The sequence below is a fragment of the Apteryx mantelli genome, chromosome 6 (assembly GCF_036417845.1).
Source record: "Apteryx mantelli isolate bAptMan1 chromosome 6, bAptMan1.hap1, whole genome shotgun sequence".
In the NCBI taxonomy this organism is placed as follows: Eukaryota; Metazoa; Chordata; class Aves; order Apterygiformes; family Apterygidae; genus Apteryx; species Apteryx mantelli.
The window spans coordinates 41,760,429-41,788,425 of NC_089983.1; the positions used below are offsets into that span (position 1 = coordinate 41,760,429).

At 41.8% G+C, this 27,997-nt stretch overlaps 1 protein-coding gene across 1 annotated transcript in view; it reads right to left on the reverse strand.

The window, feature by feature from the left end:
* Positions 1-27,997, reverse strand: part of DPP10 (dipeptidyl peptidase like 10) — a 287,083-nt gene that overhangs the window by 200,349 nt on the left and 58,737 nt on the right. Inside the window, exon 3 of the mRNA XM_067299348.1 lies at positions 24,719-24,814. Within this exon, the coding sequence (XP_067155449.1) occupies positions 24,719-24,814 (96 nt within the window). The remainder of the gene's footprint in view (positions 1-24,718; positions 24,815-27,997) is intronic.

Genomic DNA, 27,997 nt, shown 5'->3' on the forward strand with positions numbered 1-27,997 from the left:
AATAAGAGAAGTAAAAAAAACAAAACCCAAGAACTACTATCAATAACTAAATTAAATCAGGAATAAAACAACATAGCAATCAAATCAAGGTCAAACCAATGAGTTAACTCCAATATTGTATTTGAATTAAATAACCAAGTTAGTTAAACTGTGAGATTAATATGAAGATAATCAATCCTTTTTAATCCATGAAAGATCTAAGGAGGCTTTTGTCGGTTTGATTATAGGCTACAACTGAAGCCTTACAATCCAGCCTAATCAAGTCTTTAATTTAGAGCCCAATAAGTACTTTAATACCAAAATTCTTATATAAGATCTGAACAGATGCCTCAGGACCATCACTTTTTTTTTTTTGCATAGATCTCATATTTTACCTGCTTCTCCATCCAGCTATCGAGAAATTGCTGTGCAGCCTTAAAGAAAAAAATCTGATCATCTAAAGCCATAAAATATCTGTATAACAAAATGTACAAATGATAATTAACATTTAAGTATGTCAGATTTTTCAGGGCTCGAGCCCAAACAGCACAGCACACACTGAGAAGCATATCCCTTAGGCTAAGTTTCAGAGCTGTTTCAAGCTGAAGAATTCTTTTCCCCCCTAATATTTTTTTTTTATTTTACTGATACTTATATGCATACATACAAGTATGATCCCACTTTTTACCTGCATCCATTAAAAGAATGTTGCCGATAAAGGATTCAAATAGAAATAAAAAATCAGGTATGAAAAAGCGCGCAAACTGTCAGCTCTTGCAAACCAGTAGATTCCCCGGGAGCACGAGCCAGAAGCCGGGATGAGCGGGACGCGCAGCTCCGCTCGCCATCAGAAAACCTGCGGCTGTAGGGACCGATGTTCTTGTAAGGGCTCTGCTGACCCGGAGAAAGCACATCTCTGCCTTCTCCGTATCCCTAACCAGTTTTCTCAGCTCTGCCCACACAACCTGCCAGCGCCTCCTTCCCACAAACCAGGCACAAAGCCCCCCTCCGACACGTGCAGCCCGACCCGCTCGGATTTGCGAGCTCTTCTCTTCCTAGCATCAAATTGCAAAAGCTAAGGGCTTAAAAACTCTGCTGATGCACCACAGACACACCGAAGCGTTTAGGAGGGTAGCTGAAAACCTGCGTTCAGGGTGCGAGGGCTGCCTCCTGAAGTCAAATCCAGAGCCAGGAGCCCCTTTGGGAGCCGGCTTGGAGCACCCCAGACCACCGGCTGCAGGAGCCTCTTTCAGGAGGAGGAGGAAGGACAAGACTAAGGCAATTTATCTCAACACTTTAACATCAGCCTCCGAGAAGATCCCTTTCTTCTCCTGTCTACGTCGCCCTGACGCCTCGCAGTCTGTGAGCCCTAGGAACTGAAAAACCAACAAAAAACCACACGACTGTGTTGGAGCTATCTGGCACAATCTTGTCTAGGTGAAGAGATCCTGCGCTGACACACTTGTCACCAATTTCCCTCCACAAATTTACAGGAATAGCTGCCTGAAAGGAACTGGCAACCACAGCTACTCAGCATTCATCCATCGGCAGCACGAAAAATAAACGTGAACTCCTTATGACTAGGTGTCACCACTCCTCTCGCAAACAACTGATTTTCGTGGGAATGAGGCCGTCAGTCTGAGAGCCGACCTTTCCAAGTTTTACTCTGAAAATGGAACAGGTATTTAAGAGCTTTACAAAACGGGATCCGTTTTAGAACAGAAATTACATTGTAGGAAAGGACTGTGTTACCATGCACACTGTATTTCACATATATGTAATTACAGTACAATAATACTGGGAAACAGCGCTGTAATCAAACAACCCAACAAACACAAACCCTGGAAGCTTTCTCTGCTTCAGCACCATATTGTTCTTTTTTATTAAATTATATAAAAGCTTCTTACTAACCACTTTCTATTCAAGCGTGCAAGCACTTAGCTCCCCAGAATTTAGGGGAACTAGAAAAGAAAGAAGAGTCTTTCTCAGAACTGCAGTCACGGAGACTCTTCTTCTTTCAATAATTTTTACTTGAATTGTTTTCCTCTTGTTCCTCTTTCATCTCAAGAGCATTTTGTTCTGCCACTTGTCTGAAATGTGGAAACAAATAAGCCTCTCCAGATCACCTTAGATAATCACTCTCAATCCATTTAAAACCCCTCAAAGATCCCGTATTATCCATGTTTACTTGTTATTTCAGATGATCAAATGACTGGTATTAGGCTCCCTGCCCCAATCATGTGAATTTGGACCTACAAAGCAGCAGGCTGCACAGGATTTAAAGCAGACTGACACCCAGCGTGGTGGTCCAACGCCCTGCTCCTAGTCAAGCGCTCCGCCTAGGATAACCTGCGCAGCACTCGGGATCAATGAGTAATTAATTAATTGGTCTGGGCGAAATGAAAGTACTCCATCAGGGAGCACTGAAAAACACCCGCCCCAGAACATCACAGCGGGTGGTACTTGTGTCATTTGTCCGGGAAACAGAAGATCCGGGTCCAAATCCCTACAGGCAGGGCGGTTCCCTGCGACGTTTCAAGCACGTGCCCTAGCACTTCCATGCTATCACAGACGCATCGGAGGCTGCGGAAAGGTGCGGAGGACACGTTACAAAGTCCAGAACGAAAGGTTCATTGCGTATCTCCTGCCTAGCAAGGTTGCTACCCCCTGGACACACCACCATTGGACACAACTTTGACCCAAATTGAATTTGCAGTTTCCAAGGAGGGGCAAAACATTGGGCTTACACAAAGGTGATGAGGGGGAATGACTGTAGAAACTACCAATAAAACAAAAGAGGAGATGTCTGAGCGTTAATCAAAAGCTCCTGCTATTTCCTCCTGACAAATGGCTGGAGTAAAGACAGAGAAACCTTGGAAGAAATTCAGAAGTTTAAAGTTAATGACAATGAATGGAAATTATTTGCATCATCTTGGACAGAAGATGCTCAAAGATTTAGGACTGCCTGATCTTTTCTTGAATTCTGCAACATAATAATTATTTATCCAAATTATATGGTGAGAGTTATAGATCTTGACATTGCCAAAATAAAATAACGAAGCAGATGCAGTAGCAAATAGAAACATATAAAAGTTAATATAATTAAAAAGAGGAGACTGACCTTCACAAGCATACTGAATGACCTTCCCATATTTGGTAATTCAGATCTTTTAGGACTACAACCTTTAGCAAACTATATTTATGTAATCTTAATCACTGACAACATTTCACTTCTAAAAGTCAAACTCTAACAACTAATGATGGATGAAACAAGGTGATAGTCCATCATCGCCAGTATTACAGTACTTGCTCTTTTGCAATAAAGTGATATTTAAATAAAGTAAATTTAAAAAAAAATTAAACTCCTGAACAGAGCCTAGATTTCCTGAATCTCATTATTTTAACCCAGAGATATAATCTGTGAAAATTCTTCTAAATACTTGTTTCAGCTGTTTCTGAGGGTTTTGCATCCCTACTCGTCACTGCAATATTCAAGTCATATCAATATGAATTAGTCTGACAACAGCGAAAGCCCTAGCAGACTTTCAGAATTCCCTTGGCCTTTGTTCATTTGGCAGTTCGACTTTCAGCAGTTCCAATGGGACAGATTGCATTTAGTTCGCATTTTTTAAGAATAAAGGGAAAGACTTAGATGGCAGAAGTTTTTTCCCTATTAGTGCCAGATCACATATGCATTCCTGCGCAGGGGAGGTGGTTGCCCACAGACGAGCGTATCAGAGCTTGCCTCCCTTTCTTCTGTTTCCTACCCTTATCCTGATGCCCATTTCTCAACCATTTCTTCTCCTTTACTCTATACACGGTTAGAGCAAGGGTGTTTACTCTCCATCTCTAGTGGGATTCCTTCTCACGCAACCCAAAGCACAAACTTTGGCAATGACAAGTCTCTGTGATGCCACTGGGAAAGTTCAGGTGTATCGATAAAAAAACGTGTCTTTGCCAGATGCATCAGTGGCAGTGTCAAAGAGGCAGCGCTGTCTGCTTATCCTCCCAAGGGCAGTAAGAGGGCCGGCAGGGAAACACTGACAAAAGTGAGAAGAAGGGTATTTTGCATGAAAATAGTTCATCATTTCATTAAGTCGAAACAAACCTCTTCTCCCAAGGCGACTGGAGGAGCAGTTCAACAACTCAGGCAGCAAAATGAAAACACCCAGAGACAAATGCAAGGGTATTGAAGTCTCCGAAAGTTTTGTGGGACTAGTCTGTCACTTAAGGGAATGGACACCGAAAGGAAGGAGGTCTGGGCCATAAGGAAGGCAAAAATCCCAGTTCACCCCTGCCTTTGCCCCTGATTCCCAAGGTGGCTTTCCAGCAGTCACTACCTCCTCCTAATTTAAATGGGGACCATCCCAGAAGCTTTGCACTCTTCTCATGGAGCCGACCAAGCCCACATCCACAGGGATGTGCCCAAACGAAACCGGGCTCGGGGTTCTTCTTCGGGTGAAACCACAAACTTGCATCCAAACTTGATATCCTGAGAGTTCTGTCTAGACAACAGATTATATTAAGATATCAGTAATGCATTTCAACTCTCTCCTCTATTTCTTAGTAAAGTGCTAAAACACCTCCACGAACCCAGGCACAAAACACCGCCAGCACAGATAAGCCCAAGCGGGTGCGCACGGGAAAGACCTTTTAGGGAGTTTGTATATGTGGGGCGTCCTGAGCTAACTATAACTGCTGAGCAAAAGGAAAGAGAATGGGATAAACAGCATTTTCGGGGCAATACAGGATCTGACTATGACAGTCAAAACAGATAAGGGGATGGGATGTATTAAAAAAAATGTATGTTAAAATGCCATTTCATAGAGGCAAATTTTCAGTTCATTTTCTATATCTAGGACACAAAATATCCACAGAAAGCAGCAGAATACAGCTAGAAACATATTTTCCAGTTATAAAAACTTACGGACAAAATAATTCAGAAGAAAGATGATAGAATAATGCCTCAGGTACAGCACCAAACAGAGACAGTCATTCATACTGTTTTCCTTCCCCAAGACAAGCATTTGCTTGATTACATTAAAATGGAGACATAATACAGACAGAATAAAGATTTTCACAGAACATATAATGAACCTGTTGATCTTGCCATCACAGGAAATCTCAAGTTAAGTAGTCATTAGACTCAGCAAAGATTTGACAGTACAAAGTTTGATTTATGGTGAAAGCATAACCTCGCATAAAACAGCAAAAGTCCTCCCAGCTTTAATAAGGCTAGCGTATAAATAATAATAGCATCAGGATCAAAGTGGAGCAGTATTTCCCAGAAACAAGGGGGCTTACCAAATCATAGCATTCTAGTAGATCAGAACGGACCACCCATCTTTATGTTCCTGGTAAATCAAAAATAAAAATTAACCTTCACAAGCCTGGAGGGTTTTTTTGTTTTTTGGTTTTTTTTTTAAACTTGATATGCACTTTGCACACACTTTTTAAAGATCTACTTTAGACAAAGGCCCCTAATTCCCCAACGACACTGTGACCCTCTTAACCTATATACATTATATGTTATTTTTATACATATATTACATATGTGTTATACATCTTATCATGTTATACATATATTTCTTTTTAATCTAAGAAAAAGCATTTTTTCTCCAACAGCTTTTGTAGTACTAATTGTTCTGGCAAGACAGAATCATCATGCTTCAAGTGTCTAGAATTAAGGTTTTGCTAAAGGTTTCAGGAGGACTAAAACCCACTACTTGCAAGTTTGACGTATCCTGACAACAGCTAGAAACACTTTTGTAGGGCTCTGATTTATGAGTGGCTTCTAGCAAATGACTTATTAGGTAATCATCCAACTTGCAGAAGAAAGAAAAAATGCTCACCCAAAAGTCCTTCAACAATCTGTCCAGGGAGAGCCGAAATACTCATTAAAAAAATCTGCAGAGCGAGTCCCCGTCAGACACCTGTTACACCTTATGTCACGGAGGACCTGTTCTCAATAAGAGAAACCGCACTTAAACAGAAAACTCTCTAAGCAGTACTCCTTCAGGAGACCCAAGCTGGGCAACCTGTCACTTTTCTAATTTGCTATGCACAGGCTGAGGCAATTCACACGAGCAGAGTTATTTACTGGCGTTTCTCTTTGCACAGTCTAGTATTCTTCCCCCTAACCCCAACCACCTAAGTAACTATTTATCCGACTCATTAGCGCTCCTGTGCTGAAACACTTCTGACTTTCATCCAAATTTAGGCTGCAAAGCTTTTAAGACAAGGACTATTTTTGCAGGTATCTCTACAAGATGCGGCCTATTATGGGTGCTGCGACAATAAAAGTGAGTTAATAACTGTATTTTCTTCTATTCTCCATGCTTCTTAGTGTTATACATTATGCCTAAAATCATCCCGCAGGAAAGAAAGAAAATACAGGGTCTCTTGTCTTTTTTTGGAAACCCTTAGCTGTGCAGGTGCCTATTGGTTTTGATGCACCCATGCAACTGGTGTTAATAGAGTAACTACAGAGCCCAATTCAACAGACAAAATAGTCCCCTGAAGTTTAATGAGGAGATGATCCTTGCTTGTTCTCAGATCATTAGAAAACAGAGATCACATCTCCCCACTGCGGGATGGGAAAAAGGAAGATAATCAACAAAAATTTTAGTAATTTGATTTACAGACATTTCTCCTGACCTCCAGCCATGACTGATATCCTACTGTCCTGCCACAGAAATCACACTGGACTGATGGACTGCAGAATCTCAAACCTCGGCTGTGCTAGACCACATGCAACACACATGAATTTCCGAACTAAGAACTTACTGCAGCCCTAACACTTTCACCTTAGCCATTTTTAGCCATTTTATCAACTGGTTTCCTTCTGCCAGAAAACAGTATTATCTCCCCAGCAAAATAATACTTAAAGATTCCCACTGTAAAGAGTAAGGCTAAAAAACAAATAACCTCTGGGAGAATCACCCACCGTGAAACCCATCACTAATCCCATATCTCAACAGGATGCTCACCTCCGGCGTTTCTGCACTTCTCCCCGCCACATTAAATATGATGGAGCAAGGCTGTCAGCGCAGCGGTTTTCCATAGGCAGGCATGCAGCATGCCTTACTACGCTCCGAGGAAGAGGGTCGAGCTCCTCGCGAGGAGCTATACGTACAAGCTATACGGGCCAACCTCGCTCCTCTCCTTGCCCCGCTTGCACTAGCGCAGATCTGATCCTGCGGCTCCGCGCAACTAACCAGGACTTCCACCCGCGGCACTTCGGATCCATACACCCAAGCACACTGGAAAAGAGACTTTCCTGTAGAGCAAGCCTCACAAGAGGCAAAGCTGTGGCAGGAGGTTTCCGCTCAGGTCTGAGCTGCCCGCGACACCCGCCTCCGGGAAGAAAGGAGCTGCCACTCGCTTGACTTTTTCACTTCATCACGCAGCTTTGTAATTAAAAAGCGCCAATCTGACCCGGCTAGGCTCACCATCGTGCTGTTGGCAGGCAAAGGGAGATCATACGCAGGGAAGATTTTGGTCTAAGGAAATTTATTGCTACAAAAAGCAAAAAAGCATGTTTCCTGAGCAACAAAAGAAAAATAAGGATGAAGGCAGTGACTGTGATTCTGCAGGTAAAACCAGAGTAACATCTATGGAGGTGCGCTGCTATGAAACCAATGCAAGTGAGACAAAGTATATATCTATCCTCCAAACTATTAACAGAGCTGGATAAGAAAAGACAGCCCAGTTCCAAAAACTCCATCCTTTGGTTTTAAATTTGCGCATGTTCCCGTGTGGCTACACGTGTGTCCGACTGCTCTGAATCTGCGGTCCCTCACCACCGAGGGGGCAAGGCGTTTGCCTCGTATTACCTCCCCCTGGGCAGGTGACGTTTTCCGCAGAGCGGTTCCCTGGGGAATTGCTTCGCAGATTCACTGAAAGATTTAAGGCGTTTCCTGGGAGCACCGCTTACCTGGGCAGACGCAGCAGGGAGCAGGGCACAGGCAAGCGAGCGTTCGCTGTGCTGCAGCAGCTCTGCCTCACTGGTGCTTTAATGCGTGTAAAAACTTCTAGCTTTTCAGGAAGAAAGCCCCCTTCCTTGAATAACACATAAGGAATCCAGGCTCCCGTGGCTTTTATTGATTTCTACAGCTTTGGCACATTTCTTTATTTTTTAATGTCTGGCCTAATCTTCAGCATCATGTCGCTGATGAGGCAGCGCAGAGGGGCAGTAGGGCAACGTACGGAGGTGCAGGGCAGCCCTGAAACTCGTTTCTTATAGGTCATTTTAGGGATACTTTGATACCAAAACAGAATTGCAGGTCTAGATAGATCAAATTTTTTGCCTTTGACTTTTTGGAGAATTCCTTATTTAAAAATGCCATGCAACAGAAAAATTACTATGTATCAAGGCTAGATTAAGAGGTTGCTCTAATCCAGCAACATGTATTTAATCCTTAAAATGCTCCATTCAATAGAAATGTGTGTGAGTGCATCCTTTGTAAAAATATCATAATAATCAACACATTCCAAGAAACTGAAGTTAAAAATATCAGTTAATTGCTGTGTATACTTTATAAAATAACTTCCTACTTAAATGTTAATTTAAAGAAACTTAATTAAATAAAAATAATTTTCATGCAGAGTTTTAAGCATATGCAAAAATAAAGTGCATATAGAGTTTGGCACCTAAAAAACAAAACCTAACAACTTTTAACAAAAAGTCTTTCTCCATCAGGCAGTTGAGTATACCTCCTCTTTTGCATTCAATCCTGAAAAAGCAGCACAGAGAAAAACATGCTTTGCAATCTGTCCTGTAATTCAGAATACTCAGGCTTTATCAGACAAGGTTATGCAGGCCAGATCTTTCATCCTGCTTCATGAAAATCATCCAGCTCGAGTGCGCGCGTGATTAACTGCATGGCTTCAGACTGAACACCTTGACACCTCAGCATTATCGCAAAACCAAGTGGGAAAAGACCATTCAGCACAAGTTCCCATTTCAGTCCTAATTAATAGTCACCACACCGAGATACACACACAACTGTAAATGTTAGTCTAGACATACCACAAACATTTGTAGATTATTGTTGGTAATCAATTAAGTCCAATTAAAACAGACTAGCAGTCTAGGCATACCTTTAGGATTTAATATACATATTATGTAAGTTACATCAGGAGGTTTCAAAAAAATTAAGATTTACCCTTAATTGCTACCCAAGAGCTTTGGGTAAAGTCACTCTATTGCTTTGCTGAAAACTTTTTCAACCCTGGAATATATTTTTTCTGAAGGTTTGATACTGCAAGGTACTCACCACTGTAACATGCAAGAGGCGTACAGATAAATCACCATAACAAGGTTCCTGATGGACTTCATAGGCTAATCAATACCCCTAAGGGGGAGAAGCCTCCTGAGACAATTAAAACATAAGAAAGGGAGTGAAGCATCCAAGTTCACTTCCCAGGAAAAGTCTCTGAACTTAAAAATCAGAGAAGAGAGACTGGAAGAGGTATCAAGAAATAACTTGCTCCACTCCCTCAAATTCCTTCTTCCTCTGTCACTCTCCTCCCGCAACTTCTCATGACCTGCTTGGAAACAACTGCACCTAAACAACCCCTTGCCAAAATCTCTGCCTTAAGTTCCTTGCATCAGACTGGGGACAGTGGTTCTGCTCCTCATTGACAAAGCACCTGAATATCCATGGAGGAAAATGTGCTATCTCGATGATGCATATCTTTGGGGTCATTACTTCCGTGCTTCCAGAAATAAGAGACTCCTGCTCAAAGGAAGCAGGTGTGTTTGCATCGCAGCAAAGGGAGGTGCGGCAGCCTGCTGCTAGGTAGCGACTTACTAGTTCACATAAACTTCATTCCACAGAAGATTTTTTTTTTTAAATGAAAATACTCATTGTAACACCCAAGTGCTCTTTAAAGAGTAGAGATGATAGCCGCATAACAGACGCAACGAAGCACCAAACTGAGATTTACATCGTGCTCATTTCACTTAAAATACAGTCTCAGCGTACACGCACAGAAAAAGGCTGGCTTATCGCCAAGCTCACGTCTGCCAGGCCGTTTTGCAGAAGAAAAGAGGCGTCACAGTTCTGAGGACCCCGTAACCACAGCACCTGTGAAGCAATCGCCGTTTCTGACAACGTGTCAAAAACTGCTTATCTTCATTAAACATCATATCTGTACGCAAAACCAGGTATATATTTGAAAGTAAGATATCTAATATGTATAGTTAATAGATCAGCCTCAATACAAGTTAGCACACAAGCTTAGCCAATCTGTTCCCATTTTAAATAAAACCACTTTAATCCATTCTCCAGTTTTGTTAAAGTACAATAAAAGCAAGAAAATCACAAAGCTGTGTCCTAACAGTGCAATCGATATATCGTAACCAAATACCGAACCAGAAATTTGTAGTTAGGGCCCACAGCTCATCCTTCCCAACCAAACTCATGCCACCAAGACAGTCTTTTTCCATTTCACAGCTATGTTAAAATAAGACAAAATGCCATCCTTAAATTTCACAGTTTCTTGCCTTCGTCAGCTCATCACAGCTTTAATTTTATTTAAACATCCGCCTCCGTTGCGATTATATCTCTCAATTTGTTACAATACAAATTACAAAGATACGTGCCAGCTTTTACCCTTATCAGCACAGTTTTCTCACTGTGTCTTGATTAATTGCCCATTATAAGAGATAAAACAAGAAAACTTACATTTTGAGAGCGCCTTTTGTTTGCATTACGGAAGGAAATCTAAATCCCCACAGAGACTTGCTCTCCTGCCATTACGATAATTGCATGTTTCGGAAGCGAAGCCTCCCAGGGCTGCGGTGAAGGATCTGCCAGGATTTTCACCATCGACTCTCTAGGTGAGCAGCAGCCTGGCTTCAGCCTCCAGAAGGGACCGTTTCACTCTCACAAAAGTGGAGATGTGTACACAGGCACAGAAGTAAAGCTCTCGACATGCAGCAGTACATGCCCTGGGTATTAAGGAAGAGCACACAGAAAGAATCCGTATCCACAAGCGGAGTCCAAGGCGTCAGCAAAATGAAGGACGCGCGGCAGGAAAACGCAGTCCTTGCCCAACATTGGAAGAAACGAGTGGATTTTACATCGTGTATATATATATACACACACATACACACACATCGTATATATATATAAGAATACTTATACAGAAATAATAGAACTGGGTCTGTGTGGTCTACCTGCTTCCTACACGTAAAGCCGCTCTCCCGTTTTCTTTCGCTGCCTGCTGCTCTTCTGCCCTTTACACACGTATTTAAGGAGCGAAGCGCTCGACCGCGTCTCGTCTGCGGGCGCCCCGACACGGCGAGCGGCCGCCCTGCGCTCGCCCGCTCCCGCTCAGAAAACCAGGGCAGGGCGCCGGAAACGCAGCTCGCTCGCCTGCCTCCGCTTCAGCCAGATAAAACCTGCTCCGAGGTGACCCTTGGACTGACAGCTTGACTGGAACAGTTATTCAGCTGTCAGCTAAAGGGAGACAGGAAAAACCCCAAAGCCCAGACGGGCAGGAGGTGGCTTCATGTCTCGGGGAGAACGAGGCGCGAGATGGCTGCAACCATCGACATGTCACAGCGTAACTCCAGCTAAGCACGACACCGGTGTTTACAAGATTTCACGACGGCGTGTCAGTCAGCGCTAAAGCACTCACAGAAGGAGAACAGGGCAGAAATTCAGAAAAAAAACGAAACAAAACAAAAAAAACATTTAAACCCCATGGAATCTCTACCTTTAATAACATCTCACATTTCCTTTAAGGTGTTATAATTAATTGGAGTGCAGACTCTTCAAAGCGTAAATGCGTAACTCCCATTAGCACTAATGCAAGTTAGACACACTCATCAAAGGCAGAATATACTTCTATCTTTACAAAAGTAATCAGTGTGTCACAAAGCTGTATTTTTCTTAAGTTATCACTCTCATGCTATGCAAGCCGCGTACAAAGGTTTTGCATTCATTTAAATTCAAATTGTGCACTCAGAAAAGATTTTTCCTTCACGGGAAGGCCTGAATGCAGGAAATCAGTTTGCTATTATGTTAGAAAAATACATCGTAAAATGCAATAAAAATAATTACCCTTATAATTAAAGGTTGTCACTCCAAAATGCTTTTAAAATTCCCATTATTGAAATAACTTTTCACTGCTGTTCTGACGAGGATGTGATCAGACGATTTTTTTATTTAATACTCTCCTAGATAAGCAGTAAGGTTTTGTACCAAAAGCAGTTTGCTGGTGGACATCTAGGTTACCCAAACTGAACGTGCAGTTACTCGTGTATTTATTAAGATGGTGAACTGATGGCATTTGTGAAAGAAAAACTAATTCACCTTTTCTTTCTTCACTTCAGGAAGCCCTCTGACACAGCAGAAAGCAACGTCCCCTCTCCCGGGGGGGCAGAGGGGGCGCGCGGGCCGTGAGCAGCTCTCGAGGAAAGCACCAGGAGATGCTTATCCCCTTCGTCCGACACAAGTGTCTCAGTAAGGCTAACCACCCTCGAAAAGAAAAAGGAACGGGCGTTTTTCAAAAGCAAAGGATCTGGTGAGGGGCCGCCTCCTGGATCAGATCCTGTTCGGTTAAAGTGTTTGGTTAAAATTGGTAGAAGACCACTCAGAAGATGGTAATGGGAAAAACAGCATTTAGTCCTGAACGATGTACTCTGTCTTCTACTTCCGTATACAGCATAGCAAACAGTAAAAATAGATAAAACCCAGTACCTAATGGGGGGGGGGGGAAGCTTTCCACTTTTAGCTCTTTTTCAATACTCCTGATCCTCTGACCTTTGCTAAATTGTTGAAAATTTAATTTAACATTATAAAATATGCCAGAAGAACACAGTAAGACTCCCATTATAGTGACATGCATAGGCTAATCAAGGTCTTCAAAAATTGAGTTTGGAGGCCTACTTGTCTTTAACTAACAAAATTTATCATAATAGGATCTCAAGAAAGAGTTGAAAAAGAGAACAGAGTATTAAAAACAGAGGAACATTTACATAACATTCCTAAAAAAGGAATTCCTAAAAATTCCTAAAAAAAGACGACACTAACTCACGAGAACAGTCAGTCCTCGCCTCTAGGAGATCAAGATGCAATGCTACATATGAAAAAGGAAAAAAAGATAAAAATTCATAACTTACATAAATTTCATTACATGTGCAGTTACACAGAAAGCAAAGAACCAGCTTCCACCTTTGAAATATCTCACAAGAAGAGCCAATTTCCATATCTCTGCACATCTGGAACCCATCAGAAATCAACGCAAATGCTGCAGGTTATAGTATTTATTCTGCAATTGATTTCCATGAATGGAATACAGCATGATATTTTGGATAATTTATAACTTGCTCTGGAGACTTGAGTAAATTATAATCTGATTTAGAGTCTTCTTCTCTAAATTACATAGAGGTAACCAGAGAACAAAGTATTAGACATTGCACTTAAAAAAACCTCACATTATCCAAAATATGAGAAAGCTGGAGCGAACCATTTAAACCTTTTCCACAAAGCTTCCATAGAAACACTGTTTCTTATAAAAGTAAAATTAAAAAAAACTCAGAAAAGTTTTCCAATGAAAATACCTTCAGCCAACCATATTTGCCACTCTGAATCTCACGTGTGTCACTAGTACCTGAAAAGTCAGCACCATCTGACAGCTGCTCCGCGACCCTTCTAGAGGAGCTGTCTCACTCCAGACCTCAGTAACAAATATCTCTATATTTGAATCATCGTTACAGAATTAACAGAGCCGCTTCGGCAGACAAGTCTTAGCACCTAACTCCAGGGCTGAGAAGAAACAGAGAAGCAGCTGCCTTCTTGATGGCTGCTCCAGGATGGGGCCAATAACTATTACTTTTGAAGTTGTTATTACTAATTCTCATGCAATACCTCATCCTGCAATAAAGCTATTAGCTTATCTGCTTGACGTGCACTTTACTATGACTTGCAATGAAGCTCCTCACTGACTCCTGCGTTTTCACAACTGTATTTTTACAGTTTCAAGTATTTCAATTTTTACTTTTGATTTGCAATTCAGAGACCTGCAGCAAATTTAGGTTTCCCAGTAGCTTTGGCTCCACTTAAAAAAAAGAAAAAAAATCAGTATTCCAAATGCAGGAGAAAGTTTGTCAGCCATATGCTTGAAGTAGGCTGCAAGTACAGAAAACGCACTCTCCACTTCCCTTTAAAGTACTTGTAAAATAAGATGGTCTTCATCCATCAACAAGTAGGTTGTGAACTGTGGATAAAAAAAAATCTCAAAACTAAAGATTTCCTTTCTCATGAGGGGTTTTACATGAAGAAAATACCACAGAAAACATCAGAAAAAAAATGGATGAAGTTGAAGCTCTCTCAGCATGGATGACTAATATTTAAATTCAGGCAAAAACCTGATTGTTTTTCCCACTCCCATGCTTTAGTAATTTTATTTTAACAAAGTGCCCAGAATTTAATTATCTCACTAGAGAGGCTATGCGTTTGTATAGCCCTATTAATGGATCAAAATCAATCTACATTTCCTGATTTGGCAAAAAGATACATAGTTGCTATAATGATTACTAGTTGGCAAATATCTCACATAAATTGCCTGGAAACTTTGTCAGATTGGATAAACAAGCAAATATCAGTTGCCTCTGGTTCATCGCAACTACATTGTACAGACAGTATGTGAGCCACGTTCTATTTCTGCAACAGTAAATTAAAAATGTAATTAAGTCAGACCGTCAAAAATGTAACCATCTAAAGTTTATGGCAGTTTTGTTCTCATTGCACTTCGCACGTGCCCAGATAAAGACGAAATCGCAGCTGCAAGGGGCAACTCTCGGCTTCGGAGCGGGCCACGCATCCGCACCTTGCCCAAACACTTTCCCAAAAATACTAAAAAAAAAAAAACTAAAAAAAAAAAAAAGTCTTTTTGCATCACACAGAAAGAGATAACTAGCAAAACTATTCAAGTACCAACTGCATTTTCAGATGAAGAACGACCTGGGTCTGGTATCCGTCCCTGTGCGTCTGACTGTCCCTGGTAGAGGATCAGTTCGTACACTCAAGGAAGACAACGCACTGCACAGAAAGCGAGACAGACCAAGGAAACAGATGAAGGAACGGCAAATACGATTCAGCGTCACTGAATTCTGGCATTTGAACAGAAAAAAAAAAAGAAATCAAAGAATATACAACACAATGAACTAAAAGAGAGCAAAGGAAAAAGGACTACAGGTGCAATAAATGTGTGTGTGGATATAAATGCAATTTTCACGGGTCCATGCAATAAGCTCAGGATCAGTCATGGTAAGTGGGAGAAAACCCAGCAAGGGGCCACAGGAAGGGAAGGATACAGCACCTGCCTTGTGCACCGTGCACGTACGGCGTGGGGACAGGCGCAGACGAACACGCGCAGCGAAGAGGCAGTCTTGAAGATGCTTGAGTTTTTAGCTATGTTTTAACTGAAGGCATAAAGTAACTGGTAGAGACGAATAAGATCTGACACCAATATGCATTGCTTTTCCCGCTAGAGCAACTAGGAATGGCACCAGAGTCTTGGAGTAAATGGTGAAGCAGAATCTACACAGTAATTTCAGTTGCATTATTTAGCATATTGAACTAACTGAAGCTTCATATCTATATAAATCTGCATGAATACATACACCTCCGAAGTCAATGCATAAAATACAGAAAAATAAGGCGTTCTGGAGGAAATTTGTAGACCTGTTCGGCAGCACCCATTCATTCTCTGTTATCGTTCCAATACTCCCAGTCCTCCAGTCAGATTTTCCCATGTAGTAAACACATTTGTCCTAAAGCGTAGTATCCTAAGAGTAATGATATAGCACATGCACTTTATACTTGTTTACATAAAGGCCTGCATTCTTAGTCAAAAATGTAGTACCAAGAAGAGGAAAGTCTCCCTCTTTCATGGGCATTGCTATGGTAACTGGAATTGCAACCTTAAGACATAGGCTACACTCGGGGGACTTTTGCTTCAACAAAAAGGGAGAACTAAGATTTATTAAGCATCTGGTCCACTTTCCTAGGGGTTCAACATACAGAATTACTGTACTTAGCCCTTGAACATTAGGTTGCTATCTATAAAGATTGCTTGGAAAATGTAAACCATTCTGCTAACCTCTTCTGAAATACAATACATCATATGATGGATACACTGCTGCCTGTGTAAATATTTTGTAAGTAAGTATATTGATCTCTTTGTTAAATTCTTAATGCTTTGGGTTGTGGAATAAGTGTAAAATCAATGGGGGCATAAATTTTAAGAAAGATTGCAATGATTAGTTGTATTTTTGGCTAAAGGTAGCAAGAGGTAGTTTGATCTTCCACAAGGTGGAAGAGCTGATATCATATTTCCTGACTTAAGTGCCAGGTTGTGGATTCTGCCCCGTCCCCATAGATTTCACCGAGCATAGAATCAGTCTATGTCTCAGTGAATACAAATAGAAATAAGTTGTAACAAGAAATAAAGACTCTTCAGGAAAATAAATTTCAAGTACTCTGTGGAGGAACTATAACATGTCTAGTGGAAAACTGGTTGGAAAACAAATCCCCAGGGAAAACTTTTGCAGTCAATAATGGTAACAATCAAGAGAAGAGGAGAGGTACAAGACAGTGCAGAGGTCACCTCTAACACAATGTTGTATTTGTGTAGAAAGAGTATCAGCGAAGGAAGGGAGGTTTCTGAAGGTGTGTGCTAAGGAGTCATTTACAAAATGCAATGGTGACACAAGTTAATGGACCTGAATACAGAGCACTGTTTAATGCTTGTTAACTATCATTAACGCTGGCACCAGTATCGATGTAGCAGTGGGGCCTAACACCGTTGATCTGAGCAGAAATTACCCAAGATCTACTTTTAAGCAAGCAAGTCATGAGGCCCCTTAGCGACATCAATAACTTGGGAGCAGAAAGAAGAACTGTGCATGCAGCAGATGGCAATGGCATGGCTGGGAAGGAAGCTCAGTAAAAATAGCCACTAAGTAATACTATCCAAAGGCTAGACCGCATACCGTCTAGGGTAAAAAACAACTGGGAAAGACTGTATTTCACCAGTTGTAACACAATATAGAATTACAATGAGGAACACGCAAGCAATTTGTGAGCAATAGGCTCTACAATGGCTGGTCCTCAGGCAGAAAACTAGTGGATGAAGGGAACCATAATCCTCGGTCTCTCACCCCGCAGGGGAACCTTCTTCTGCCAGTTTTGCAAGCGTCCCATGGCCGCAGGGACCACAGCGCCTGAACCAGTAAGCTTCACTCCCACGGATGAGTCTCTAAGTGTGAAGCATAAAAGGGTCTCTGCATCACAAAAGAAAATATTGGTTTTATGATAAAGGTTACCGATGAAAAAGGCTATTTGTTTTATGATAAATCACTACAGAAATAAGGCAAAATCCCCAATTCCAGGAGGAGAAAAAAAAAAAAGTAAAAGGATTTTTCTCCATTCCCTTTTTAAGGTGGGAGATAAATTGACACAGCTGCAAACCAAATAATCTCATGCCTTCTTACTCACAATCCTACTTAGAACATAAAACCACTCCTTTCAGTTTCTATTTCCTGTTCACATTAACATTTTTGTAGCTTTATACACCTCATGTTATTTATCTTCTGCTTTGTACGCTTTCTGCATCTAGAGTATTTAAGGATAAATTCTTTTTATAACTAGAGACATGCAGAAAAAACTAAATCAAGGAACTACTGCACCTAAACTTCAGTCTAACACAAAAATGTTAAAAAGATCAGCATTCTCCCTAAACCCAGATGGCCGTTGCCGGCGATGCCACAACCCCTGCCCCAAGAGACCCAGAGCTGTGGTACCTCCATGTCCCCCCCGATTGACCAGTTACCCATCTACAACCAACCTGCAGAGAAGTTTTCAGCCTGAGTGCAAATAAGGGCCCAAACTACTATATTTAATTCCCTAATGAGATAATTGAATCATTCTGCTACCTTGTGCTGGTTTTAACTATTTTAGCAAGTTATGTTAATAAATTAGTGCAACGGTACCAAAAAAAACCTTCACCCTCCTATTTAGCAGTTGCTGGCAGAGGCTCCAGTCACTCTGCAGACACTCCGCCTGGCTTTTCAGATTTTCTGGGGATTTTCCAAAACTTTAAGAGCTGGCAAAAACTCTTAGTGTAATTCGCGACTGCTGGAGTTTTACGAAAGACGGGTTTTAGTTAAAAGCCTCCAAAGACTGGACACCTATCCCGGATCTTTTACGTGCTCCTCTGCGCGCAGCTTTTCCCCACCCAGGGAACCAAAGGTCCAGGCACCTCCGTGACCTTCAGCGATGAACTTCACGCTGACCCGCAGGGGCCAGAGCCATCGCTCGGCCGGGCTCCCAGCGCCAGGCTCTGCACACGCGTTCAGAGAAACAGCAAAAGCGGTACCGAGAGCTGGCAGCCGCCGCTGTGGGTATCGCTCTTCGCTTCTGCCTAGGCCCTTGCCAGAACATTAATGCATCATATCGCAGCCTGAATATCCGAATGCCCAACTCGGCTCCGACGGTACTGAGAAGGCACTTGTGCACGATGGCCACGTTCCAGCCCGGCCGCTTCTGACTCATTTCATTTAGGAAAGAAAAGGACTTCACTCTTAATAATATCCACTATAAATTACACGAGTAATACCTACATATATAGATATATAATTCAAACGGAGAGATCTGTCTGTTTATCGATCCCAGCTCAGCAGCAAGTTTCTGGAGCAGAGTCTGTGTTGCTCAGCAATCGACCCACTTCTTGCCCTTGACCCGTATCCATCGGCAGAGGACGGTGCACACGCAGCTCCGGCACGCTCCGCAGCTGCCTCACGCGCACAGGAAAAAGCATGCTTTAAAAAGTGCCAAACGGCTTAAACGAGTTTCCTGCACAGAAGCGGCATGTTGCGCTGTGCAATCACTGTGCACCACGCTTCCCAAACCACTTTCGTTTTTAACAGCTGCAATTTTAAAAGCAAATTCAACAATCCTCTTGCAAGGCTCACTTTTTATTTAACTTTTCAGGGTTGACCAGAGCCAACAGAGACCCAAGCACAGCATCGGCTCAAGCAAAGGCCACATGCTGGACTCCCTGGGAGATAAGGACGGGTGCATATGCAGAGCTAGAGCGGGGTGTTAGGGCCAAGCCACAAATGAAGGTAGGGGAAGCCACTGCCCCACTCCCTCCAGCAGGAGACCAAACAGGTGGTGAGAACCAGTAATATTTTTTCAGCCAGGTAATACCTGGCCATGCTGACTTCAATACACAGTCTACAAAACGTTGCAGCGAAGTGCCTGTTCCTCTGTAAAGCGCGAGTGTTTAATCTTTAAATAGAGAAGAGACTGTGCTGTTCAACACAGTAAACTTGCAAATAAAACGCGCAGGGGGGAAGGAGGAGACGCCAGAAAGCAGTCCTTTCCTTTCACTGTTCCCAGAGTAAGCGTCACCCTCTTCTTCCCGTGACCCGTGACTAGAAGATCCTCACGTCGGAGCTAGCAAAGATCACCGAGACGATGAATAACAGCATGCCTCTGCTGGGGCTAATACAGGCAACTCAGAAACAACAGAAAAACAAAGTCAAGGCAAGAAAACACATGAACGAGGGGGAACAAAGCCAAACACCTATTGCTTTGATACTGCTCGCAAGGCGGAGGGAAAGTATTTCTGACCTGGGATGGAATGGCCTCACTATCATTAAAGAAACATTAAAAATCCAAAGAGGAAGGTGCTGGAGAGTCTTGCCTTGAAAACACGTGTGGAAAAACCTCCCGACTGCGCTGACTATGCACCCGTGCGATCCGAGGGGACACGAACAAGGAGTCAGTGCTTTCTATCCCGCACCCTTACACCACCCAAAGATGGCAAAGATCAACTGAACAGCAAAATTGCAAGCAACCCCCACATTGGCAGAAAGAGGAAAAGCAAAGATTCAGAATTTTATTGCCATTAATAGCCAAGGTCCCTAATGGCAATAGGAGATGTAAGGACACCAGCAAAGATCTAGAGATTAGACTGCAAACCCCCTGGACCATTGCTCACAGACTAGCATACATATTTTTAAGTAACTTCTTAACAAAAATGAAAAAAAAATACACTGAAAACACTCTTAAGGATGGTTCCAGGATCCTGCTGCTGACTGCTGATGGTGGCAGATAAGCAACAAGGCATACATCAGTATGAATCTTTATGAACAACTAATATAGTGATTATAGAGTAGTTGACACTGATACAGCTAATTTAAAACTATGCAGTAATATATCACATATCCACTACTTCCATTAAATGTGCTATACCAGCACCCAGGAAACATACTCCCCAAGCAACCCACGGTCATGACCAAAGACGCAATGCCAGACCTGAAGCAGAGAACGGTCCCTATTTCAAAATAGGGAAAATCCAAGACAAAAAGCAATTTGATGGATATATAAACCTTTTAACTTTTTTTTTTTTTGGCAATGGAAAGCATAGGGGAAGTTTAACTACAGTGCTTTCTTAAGTTTAATTATTTAAACTACACCACGGTGTTGTTTTTAGACCTAAGTAAACCGAGCTGGTTTTGTTATCTAATGCGAAGCCCTTTTCAGTAGCAATGTGCTCTCAGATTAAAGCACTTTTATTATTCACTGGCAGCATTTTAAATTTTCAGTTCTTCTTAAAAAAGAAGATCAATAATGCTAAGGGAAGATGTACTCTCATTTAACATCTTCAAAACTATGCCAAGCCACTGGAATGCTTTCATGCACTCTTTCAGATAACACTGACCGAGCTGCTGGTTGCATATGCTTTCCACAGCGCCTTTTCAAGTATAGTTGAAGTGATCGGATTTATAATTGGGGGGGGAAAAAAAAAAAGTCAACCATTGAGTTGTTATTTTCAGGAAAATACTAACCATTATCTACAGAGCAGGAAAGAACCAGGAGGAGGTACAAATATGCAGGCATTTCTGGTGCTAAAAGTTTCACGGATAGTAAGAATGAGGTAAATAAGATGATAGTGGAAGGCATTTTCTTTCTCTGTCCTTTGTAATTTCTTACCAGAAGGACAGAAATCCATAAAAGAGATCTGCATATGTACATCTTAAAATTACAATGTTAACACATTTCTGCACTTTCAGAACTACAGTTCAGACTTTTTTTTTTTTTGGTAACAGCTGATTATCGCATGGGAAACAAGGTAAAGAACAGCATCCCCCATGCAGCTTTAAATGTTTGCACAACTATTAACTTTGGTGGCAAGCAAAAAATTGTGGGCTCAGTTTCAAGCAGAAAAGGAAACAGAATGTAAATACTTGGGGTTTTTTAAACCTTTTCTTAGATAAGACTAGAACCTATGAAAGCACTCTGAGTATCTACATGGGGAGGATTTCTGTAGCGGAGAGCTCCGATTTCCAAACAAGGAAGAAATAACATTGTGGCTGGAAGATAATGCTAGACAAATTTTCCATACGTCAGTATGGAAAGTATTTTTAAATGGGGGCAATTAAACATTAGATCTTACCTAAGAACACTGTGATTCATCTAGTACTTGAAATCCTTGAATCAAGATTGGACATTTTTCTGCAAAATATTCCCTAGCCACCGCAGAAACTGCTTACAGCGGGAATCACTTTTTCAATCTCTATTCCTATTCTTTCCTAGGAGGTCAAGATGATAAAACTTTCAGATGGATACAAATTATTTTGTCCCAAGAGGAATAAAATGCAGCAGTAAGTAGTTACTCATTTTCCACAAAAATCTTCCTGTGCAGAGTCCAGGAGGAACTTACCCTGCCACTATCCAAAGAAAGTGCCAAATGCTCCCCTGCAGCTCCACAATGATGAATGCTGAGTATTAAGTTATATATTTCACTCTCCACGAATATAAAGCCACCACGGCAATGTTACCATACCAGGAAACAAAATATAATCTTACCCTAAGTCTTAAAAATAAAAATAGAAGCAGAAAGCAGAGATGCTCCTTGGTAAGACTCTTCCTCTTTTTGTTTATAAGATACTGATTTAATTGACTACATTGGTTACACTGGGGATTTTCAAAGAAAATACAGAAAAAACACTATGAATAATTCTGTGTTCATCAGAAATGCTAAACCATCAGTGCAGCCTGGAAGTAGTCCCAAATTTTTCCTTAATTGCCCTCCCCAACATATTCTAATGAGGAAAAAAAATCTCTTCTTTCCTTCTTGCATATCACTTAGCGACTTAATCGCTTCTTTGGCAAATAAACGCAGGAAACACCTGCTTACTGATATTCATATTGGCCGAGAAGAACAGCACTGCAGAAAACTGGATATTAGTACAATTATAGTGGTAATAAAACACAGGGGCTATCTTTATCACATAATATTCCTAATATTATTTCCAATAGATGGAAAAGTTAACAATTGTATGATGTGACAGCTTTAAACAAGATTGCCCACGAACTCTGTTTTTCAAACGATACTAGTAAAATTATCTTCCATCATATAAGCTTAAGATGGATTTTGAGAGCCACAAAAAAACCATCAAAAGCAGGTGTTTATCAGCAAATTCCATGTTTCTTTTAAATACATCTGCAAAATGATTAGAAGAAGCTTTACCTTATCACAGACTGTAGAACAGAGTTCAAAAATACAACAAACTGCATGGTTTATGCTTTACACAGTATTTAACAGAACTTGAAGTCAATCCACAACCCCTTAGGAAGCCAGGTCATCCTCGTTTTTGAGATTATAAATGTTTCTACGCACATTCTATTAATGCCCACCAGGGCTCCTACATGAGTAATCTAACATGACTTTTGAGTAGCAAGGATATTACACACAACTTGCACATGGATCTTCTTCCAGCACGTACCTGCCTGCCTCTAGTGAACACTTTTATTGACAATATTGGGTCCCTAGTAATGTCGCTGGACAACTAGGATCAGTATTTTTCAGGCGGGGTGAAAGCAAAGGCAGTTGCTACACTGCACATTTAGCAGCTAGCAACGAATTCATCAAAAACTACTTTAGATTTTAATTAGCCGAATAGTCTTAACTGGAAAAATATTTTCTCCTAAATGCAGAAAACTTATTCTTGGCAGTCGCACAGTTCTGGTTTTACCCAGAAACTCCGAGTTTTCCAAGGGGAACCCGGTCCAGCGAAGAAGCGGAGCGCGCCTCGGGGAGGGCCTGGCGAGGACGGCAGGCAGCGGCAGGAACCGAGCCGAGCCTTCCGCCCTCGCCGCTACCCAGCCGCGCAGAGGACAAGTTAACACCTCCGCTGCTGTTATGGTCGTTACTAAGGCTCTTCACTCTTCTTTTAAAACCACCAAAACCAAATCATTTGGCTTCAGGCTTCACAGAACGTTGTGCGTCAAGTAAAAGACAAATTTTCACATTCTTTCCCTTTTGCCCCCCCCCCCAAAGCAAACACCAAGAATTATATTTTTATCTGACCCAGATCTGTTTTATTCAACTGCCAAACTAGAAGATTAATTATTTACTGTGGATTTACTTCCAGGTTCAAAGAGCTCTGGAAACAGGTGTAGGCAGAGCTACCCGGGTGCATTTGGTTCTCTGGCCTTCAGGACCCCGGTTTCCTTTGTTTCGTGAGCTCGCCGCCACCGCGCAAGAGCTGGGCAGTTCGGGAATCCTTGCATCGTTCTGAACACTGACGCTCGAGAAGAGCGACAGTACTGTATTTATTCTAGCCGACCCATAAATGAAGATGCAACAAACTAGGACCTACCAACAAACAAAATAAAAAAAAATTCTTGGAAAAAAAAGAGACTGATGATATGTTTCGCCCTTTTTATTCTCGTTCCAAATGCACGTACCCTGGTCACGCCCGTTTCATTCTGCAGAGCGTATCGCAAAGCAACAATTTTAATTAAAACATATAGCTTCCTACAAATGAAAGCCATTTCTAATGATCGCTGAATGCCAAAGTTGATTAATACAACTGAATCATTATTTCCCTTGCAAAGTTATGCTGAATTTACATACACAGCCACCAGATTGCCAGACTCCTGCCTGCCACCAAACACTCCTCAGCAATACACTGCTCTGTACAAAGCCTGTTGCCATTCCTCTGATCACGGCACTTGGCATAACACACAAAAACAGGCATCCAGCTGTAATGACACCAAGCAGATGGTCACTATTGTGCTATTTGTACGTTTCTTGCTACGAAAAAGAATGTGAACAGCCCATTCCATCAAGAGAAAAGGAGTTGAAAAAAAGTTTTTTCTACATTAAAAGTGAGCATTATTCATTGGGAATTTGCATATCACTTATAAATCTTTTAATAAAAGAGAGCTTTAAATACAATTCGTAGGCTTCAGAAAATGACTAAGAGCTGTACAAGTATACTGAAATAGTGCGAAATATTTAAGCATCCATTCCAGATGTGAGGCATCAGAACCAGCCTGCAAATCCTGAAATTCAGATATTAACAGAACTGATCTTCCTAAACTGATCTTTTTGCAAATCTATAAACACAGTCCAGTTCTTAAAAACAATTTTTCATCACTGCCTCCAACTCAGTCAGTAGCATAAACAGAAAATTTTAGTGGGTTTCTACCAGACAGAGCTTTAAAATTAGAAAACCACTTAAAAAATTAATGAAAGAGACATGATTCAGAGCTACAGAGAAAACCAGGACACTGGCCAATTTCAAAAGTCTGAAGTTTTAACCAGTTCCTTCCCATTGCCTGGATAGTGACACTCAAAATTCGACAGGCGACACTCAAAACCATTACCTACTTTCAAACTATATGAGATATTAGACACTTACCATTAATCCACTTGGCTTCCGGATTATGAACTACGAACTCTTTCCTGAAGAGATCATCCAAGGACAATCTGGTTTCTGATGAATTTGCCAGCTCATCTAAAATAAAAACAGGATTGTTTTAGAAGGTTATTAAAACAACATATTCAGCGCAGTTTGCAAAACGTTGGGATTACAGAACCAGATTACGCAGTTGAAAGGTCTTGCCAAAATCAGTACTAATACCCTGCTCTTATTTTTTTTCCCCACTAGAAGAAAAACTCTCACTTTTCTTCAATAAAGCTTTAAAGAACAGAGCGCTGGTGCCCCGCAGACCAGGCAGCCGAAGCGTTGGCCGCCTCCCATGGTGGCAGCGGAGCGGCACCGGCTCCCCGCTCCGAGAGCTCTTGTCCCCAAGCCGAGCCAGACTGCAAACCAACACAACTGTTTCCTGACAGCCACAGCACTAAGGCCACATTGATCGCCTCCGACGGAGGGACACCAGGTAAAATACTCATTTAAGTAATCATTTTACAACAAATATCACCTGTTCTATACATTAGAAAATCAAGTTTAAAAAAAAAATCTCTATATGCCATATGCACATTGTATGGTCTATGTTTGCAGTGATAAGCACAGCATAACATTTGGCATAATAATTTGGATTATTGTGCTGCTAAACATTAGCCAATATGGATCTTCAAATTCCACTCCTCTTTTGCTGCAGGTTAAATAAATAACAGATAGCGGAGATTTCAGCAGGTGAACTGCCACGCCAATGCGCGAAATGAGAGGCACTGTTAAAGCAAAAGCCACAGTTTGCTGTCAAAATACAAACTTTCCAGTGCACCTAACCTAACTGCTTTAGGTTATTTAGTGGAACAGCAGTCGCTAAAAGCTGTGTTATCCGTCACTCGCGCACTGGTAAAAGCAGGTGTCTGTTCGCGTCCCACGCAAGGAACTAGACAGACCCCCAGTCAGCTCTTTCCACCATGTTATCATCCCTAGCCAGGATTCTGGGAGGTTACAGCAGTATTTTGCTGTTCTGGGCTTCCTCCCCTCGCACCTCGCAGGCAGTCACTCAGAAGCACCTTCCCCGAGCCGAGCTTCTGCTTAGAGGCAGATTTTGTCTTTCCCGACGGCTGATATTAAATAGCTCCGCTGACGACAGACACACAGAAAAGAGCACCTTGAACCCCTGCAGCCAAGGAGCGCTCTTATCGCTTCTGTGTTTACCCAAGACGCTACCAGCACGTTTTTAACGGAACTAAAAAACAAAATAAATTGTGCTTTGTAGAGGTCGTATCCTGCAACGTGTTTCAGACGAAAACGTGACCCCTTTGCAGCGAATAAAGTCGATCACAGCGTAGCTATTGGTCTTTATTCAGGCAGGTTGCAAAATCAGAGGCTGAAAGTCTCTGGAAGCATACTGGAACCAACACCAATATGATTTTTTTGGTCCTCCTAAGCGTCAGCACTGCCTGCTCCAGGCACTTTCAGTATTAGGAAGGTGCACGCCAAGCCCCCGCTCGCGCTCCTCTGCGCCTCACGCCCGCCACCTTCCTATGGCCACGCAGGCGGCGGGCTTCAAATCGGTCTCAAAAACAAACGTCCTGATCCTTAAATAAGCTTTTTGCCATCTTCCTGCCTTCCGGGGATCAAAATAGCTGGTTCGGGCTTTGGTTTTTTCACTCTCCAAGTCCAGCACGGGCCACAATATCCCCCTTGCGGTCGTAGCGGGGCTTTAGAGAAGAGGAACATCATCTCTCTTGATTTACACCTAATCCCTCCGGCTACACCTCACGGGACCTCGTTCGCTCTCGCTCCTGCCGGACGCGGAGCTTCCACCTTCAAGGGAAGCGCGTGCTGCCCCAGAGGCTCTGCTCGGCTCCACAGACACGTTTCCTCTCCTCAGGGCACTCCTCTACTTGACAGCCCTCCGCCCGCCCGTTCTCCGCGGCCTCGCTCCACGCCGCGTCCTGCCGCCGCGTTGGCACAGCCCGCCGTGGTCCTGAGGCTGCTTGCGGCCCCCAAAGGACCCCCCTGCTCACCTCCCACCAGGCTCTGCTTCCCATCGCTACGGCCCTTCGCGTCCTGCCCCTTTGCCAACTGTCAATCCAGCTCACACAAGCTGTTATGTTGCAAAAAATCATCTTACTGAAGGCTTTTTTTTAATTAACTACTTCAGTAAAAACCCCTAGAACTGTGTATGGGAAGGCCATCAGACACCTGCTTTGCTCTCCTGTCTCACAAGTCACACACCTGCCAGGTAATCTTAATACAAGCTGTCTTTTAAAATAACTTTTTAACTTGCAGTTAACATCTCTAAGCTGAAAAAAGAGCATCTCCAAGCAACTTTACTACATGTTTGAAGAGTAATTTTTTCTAATGCTAAGCCATTACTAAAACAGAGCCTTGTTTGTAGTCTTTGACACCAGCTTTCCACTCTGTCAATACAGCATATTGCGTAGTTTTTGAGCAAAATATTCATTTGACAGCAAATCAAGTACAAAAAAGTACTAACATAGTACTTTTAGTTTGCATATAGCAAGACAAATTACATATCATGTTAGCTCTCAAAACACCATAACGGGTGAATCTTTCTTTCAGCATAAGAGCAAATTGGTATGTACTTGACAAAGTACTCTATTTTTAAAAACTGCCTTTTTCCACTTTATGTTTATTACAAAACAGTCTCTCTCTCTCTGTTTCATTTCCATTTAAAATTTTATTGCATTATTCCTTGAAGGAATCATACTTCAAATATCCTCACACTGTTTCATGGGTTTCTATATTTCAGTCTGAAGTTATATAAATTACGTATAGAAAAGGAATACAGATTACAAGAGAGAAACGAAATCAAATGTTAAAAACTAATGGCTATATTTCTTGACTGTACTTTAAATGAAGAGCTTAACAGTTCAACAACTGACGTACATTTATTCAAAATGACAAACCAGTTTGTATTTAGTAAACTAGAAGACTGCAAAAGTAGAAATTAATAGTTTCATTACTTTTCATGAGTTTATAGGGTATTATTTTTGCATAAGTAATTACATGTATTCCAAACACCTCAAAATTTACCTTCCAACTTTGCAATTAAAACTAATAATTAGGTAGCACAGTGTATGATTAACTCGAACACCTTACTTGATTTTCTCGGGGGGGGGGGGGGGGAAATCTAACAGTAGATATTGGAATAAAAGCTTGATGTTAAATGCCTGAAAAGTGGGAAAACATCACTAGTTAGCTGTGTGCAAGCTACTGGGAATTAGTATAATCTATATTATGTTTGTATGAGAA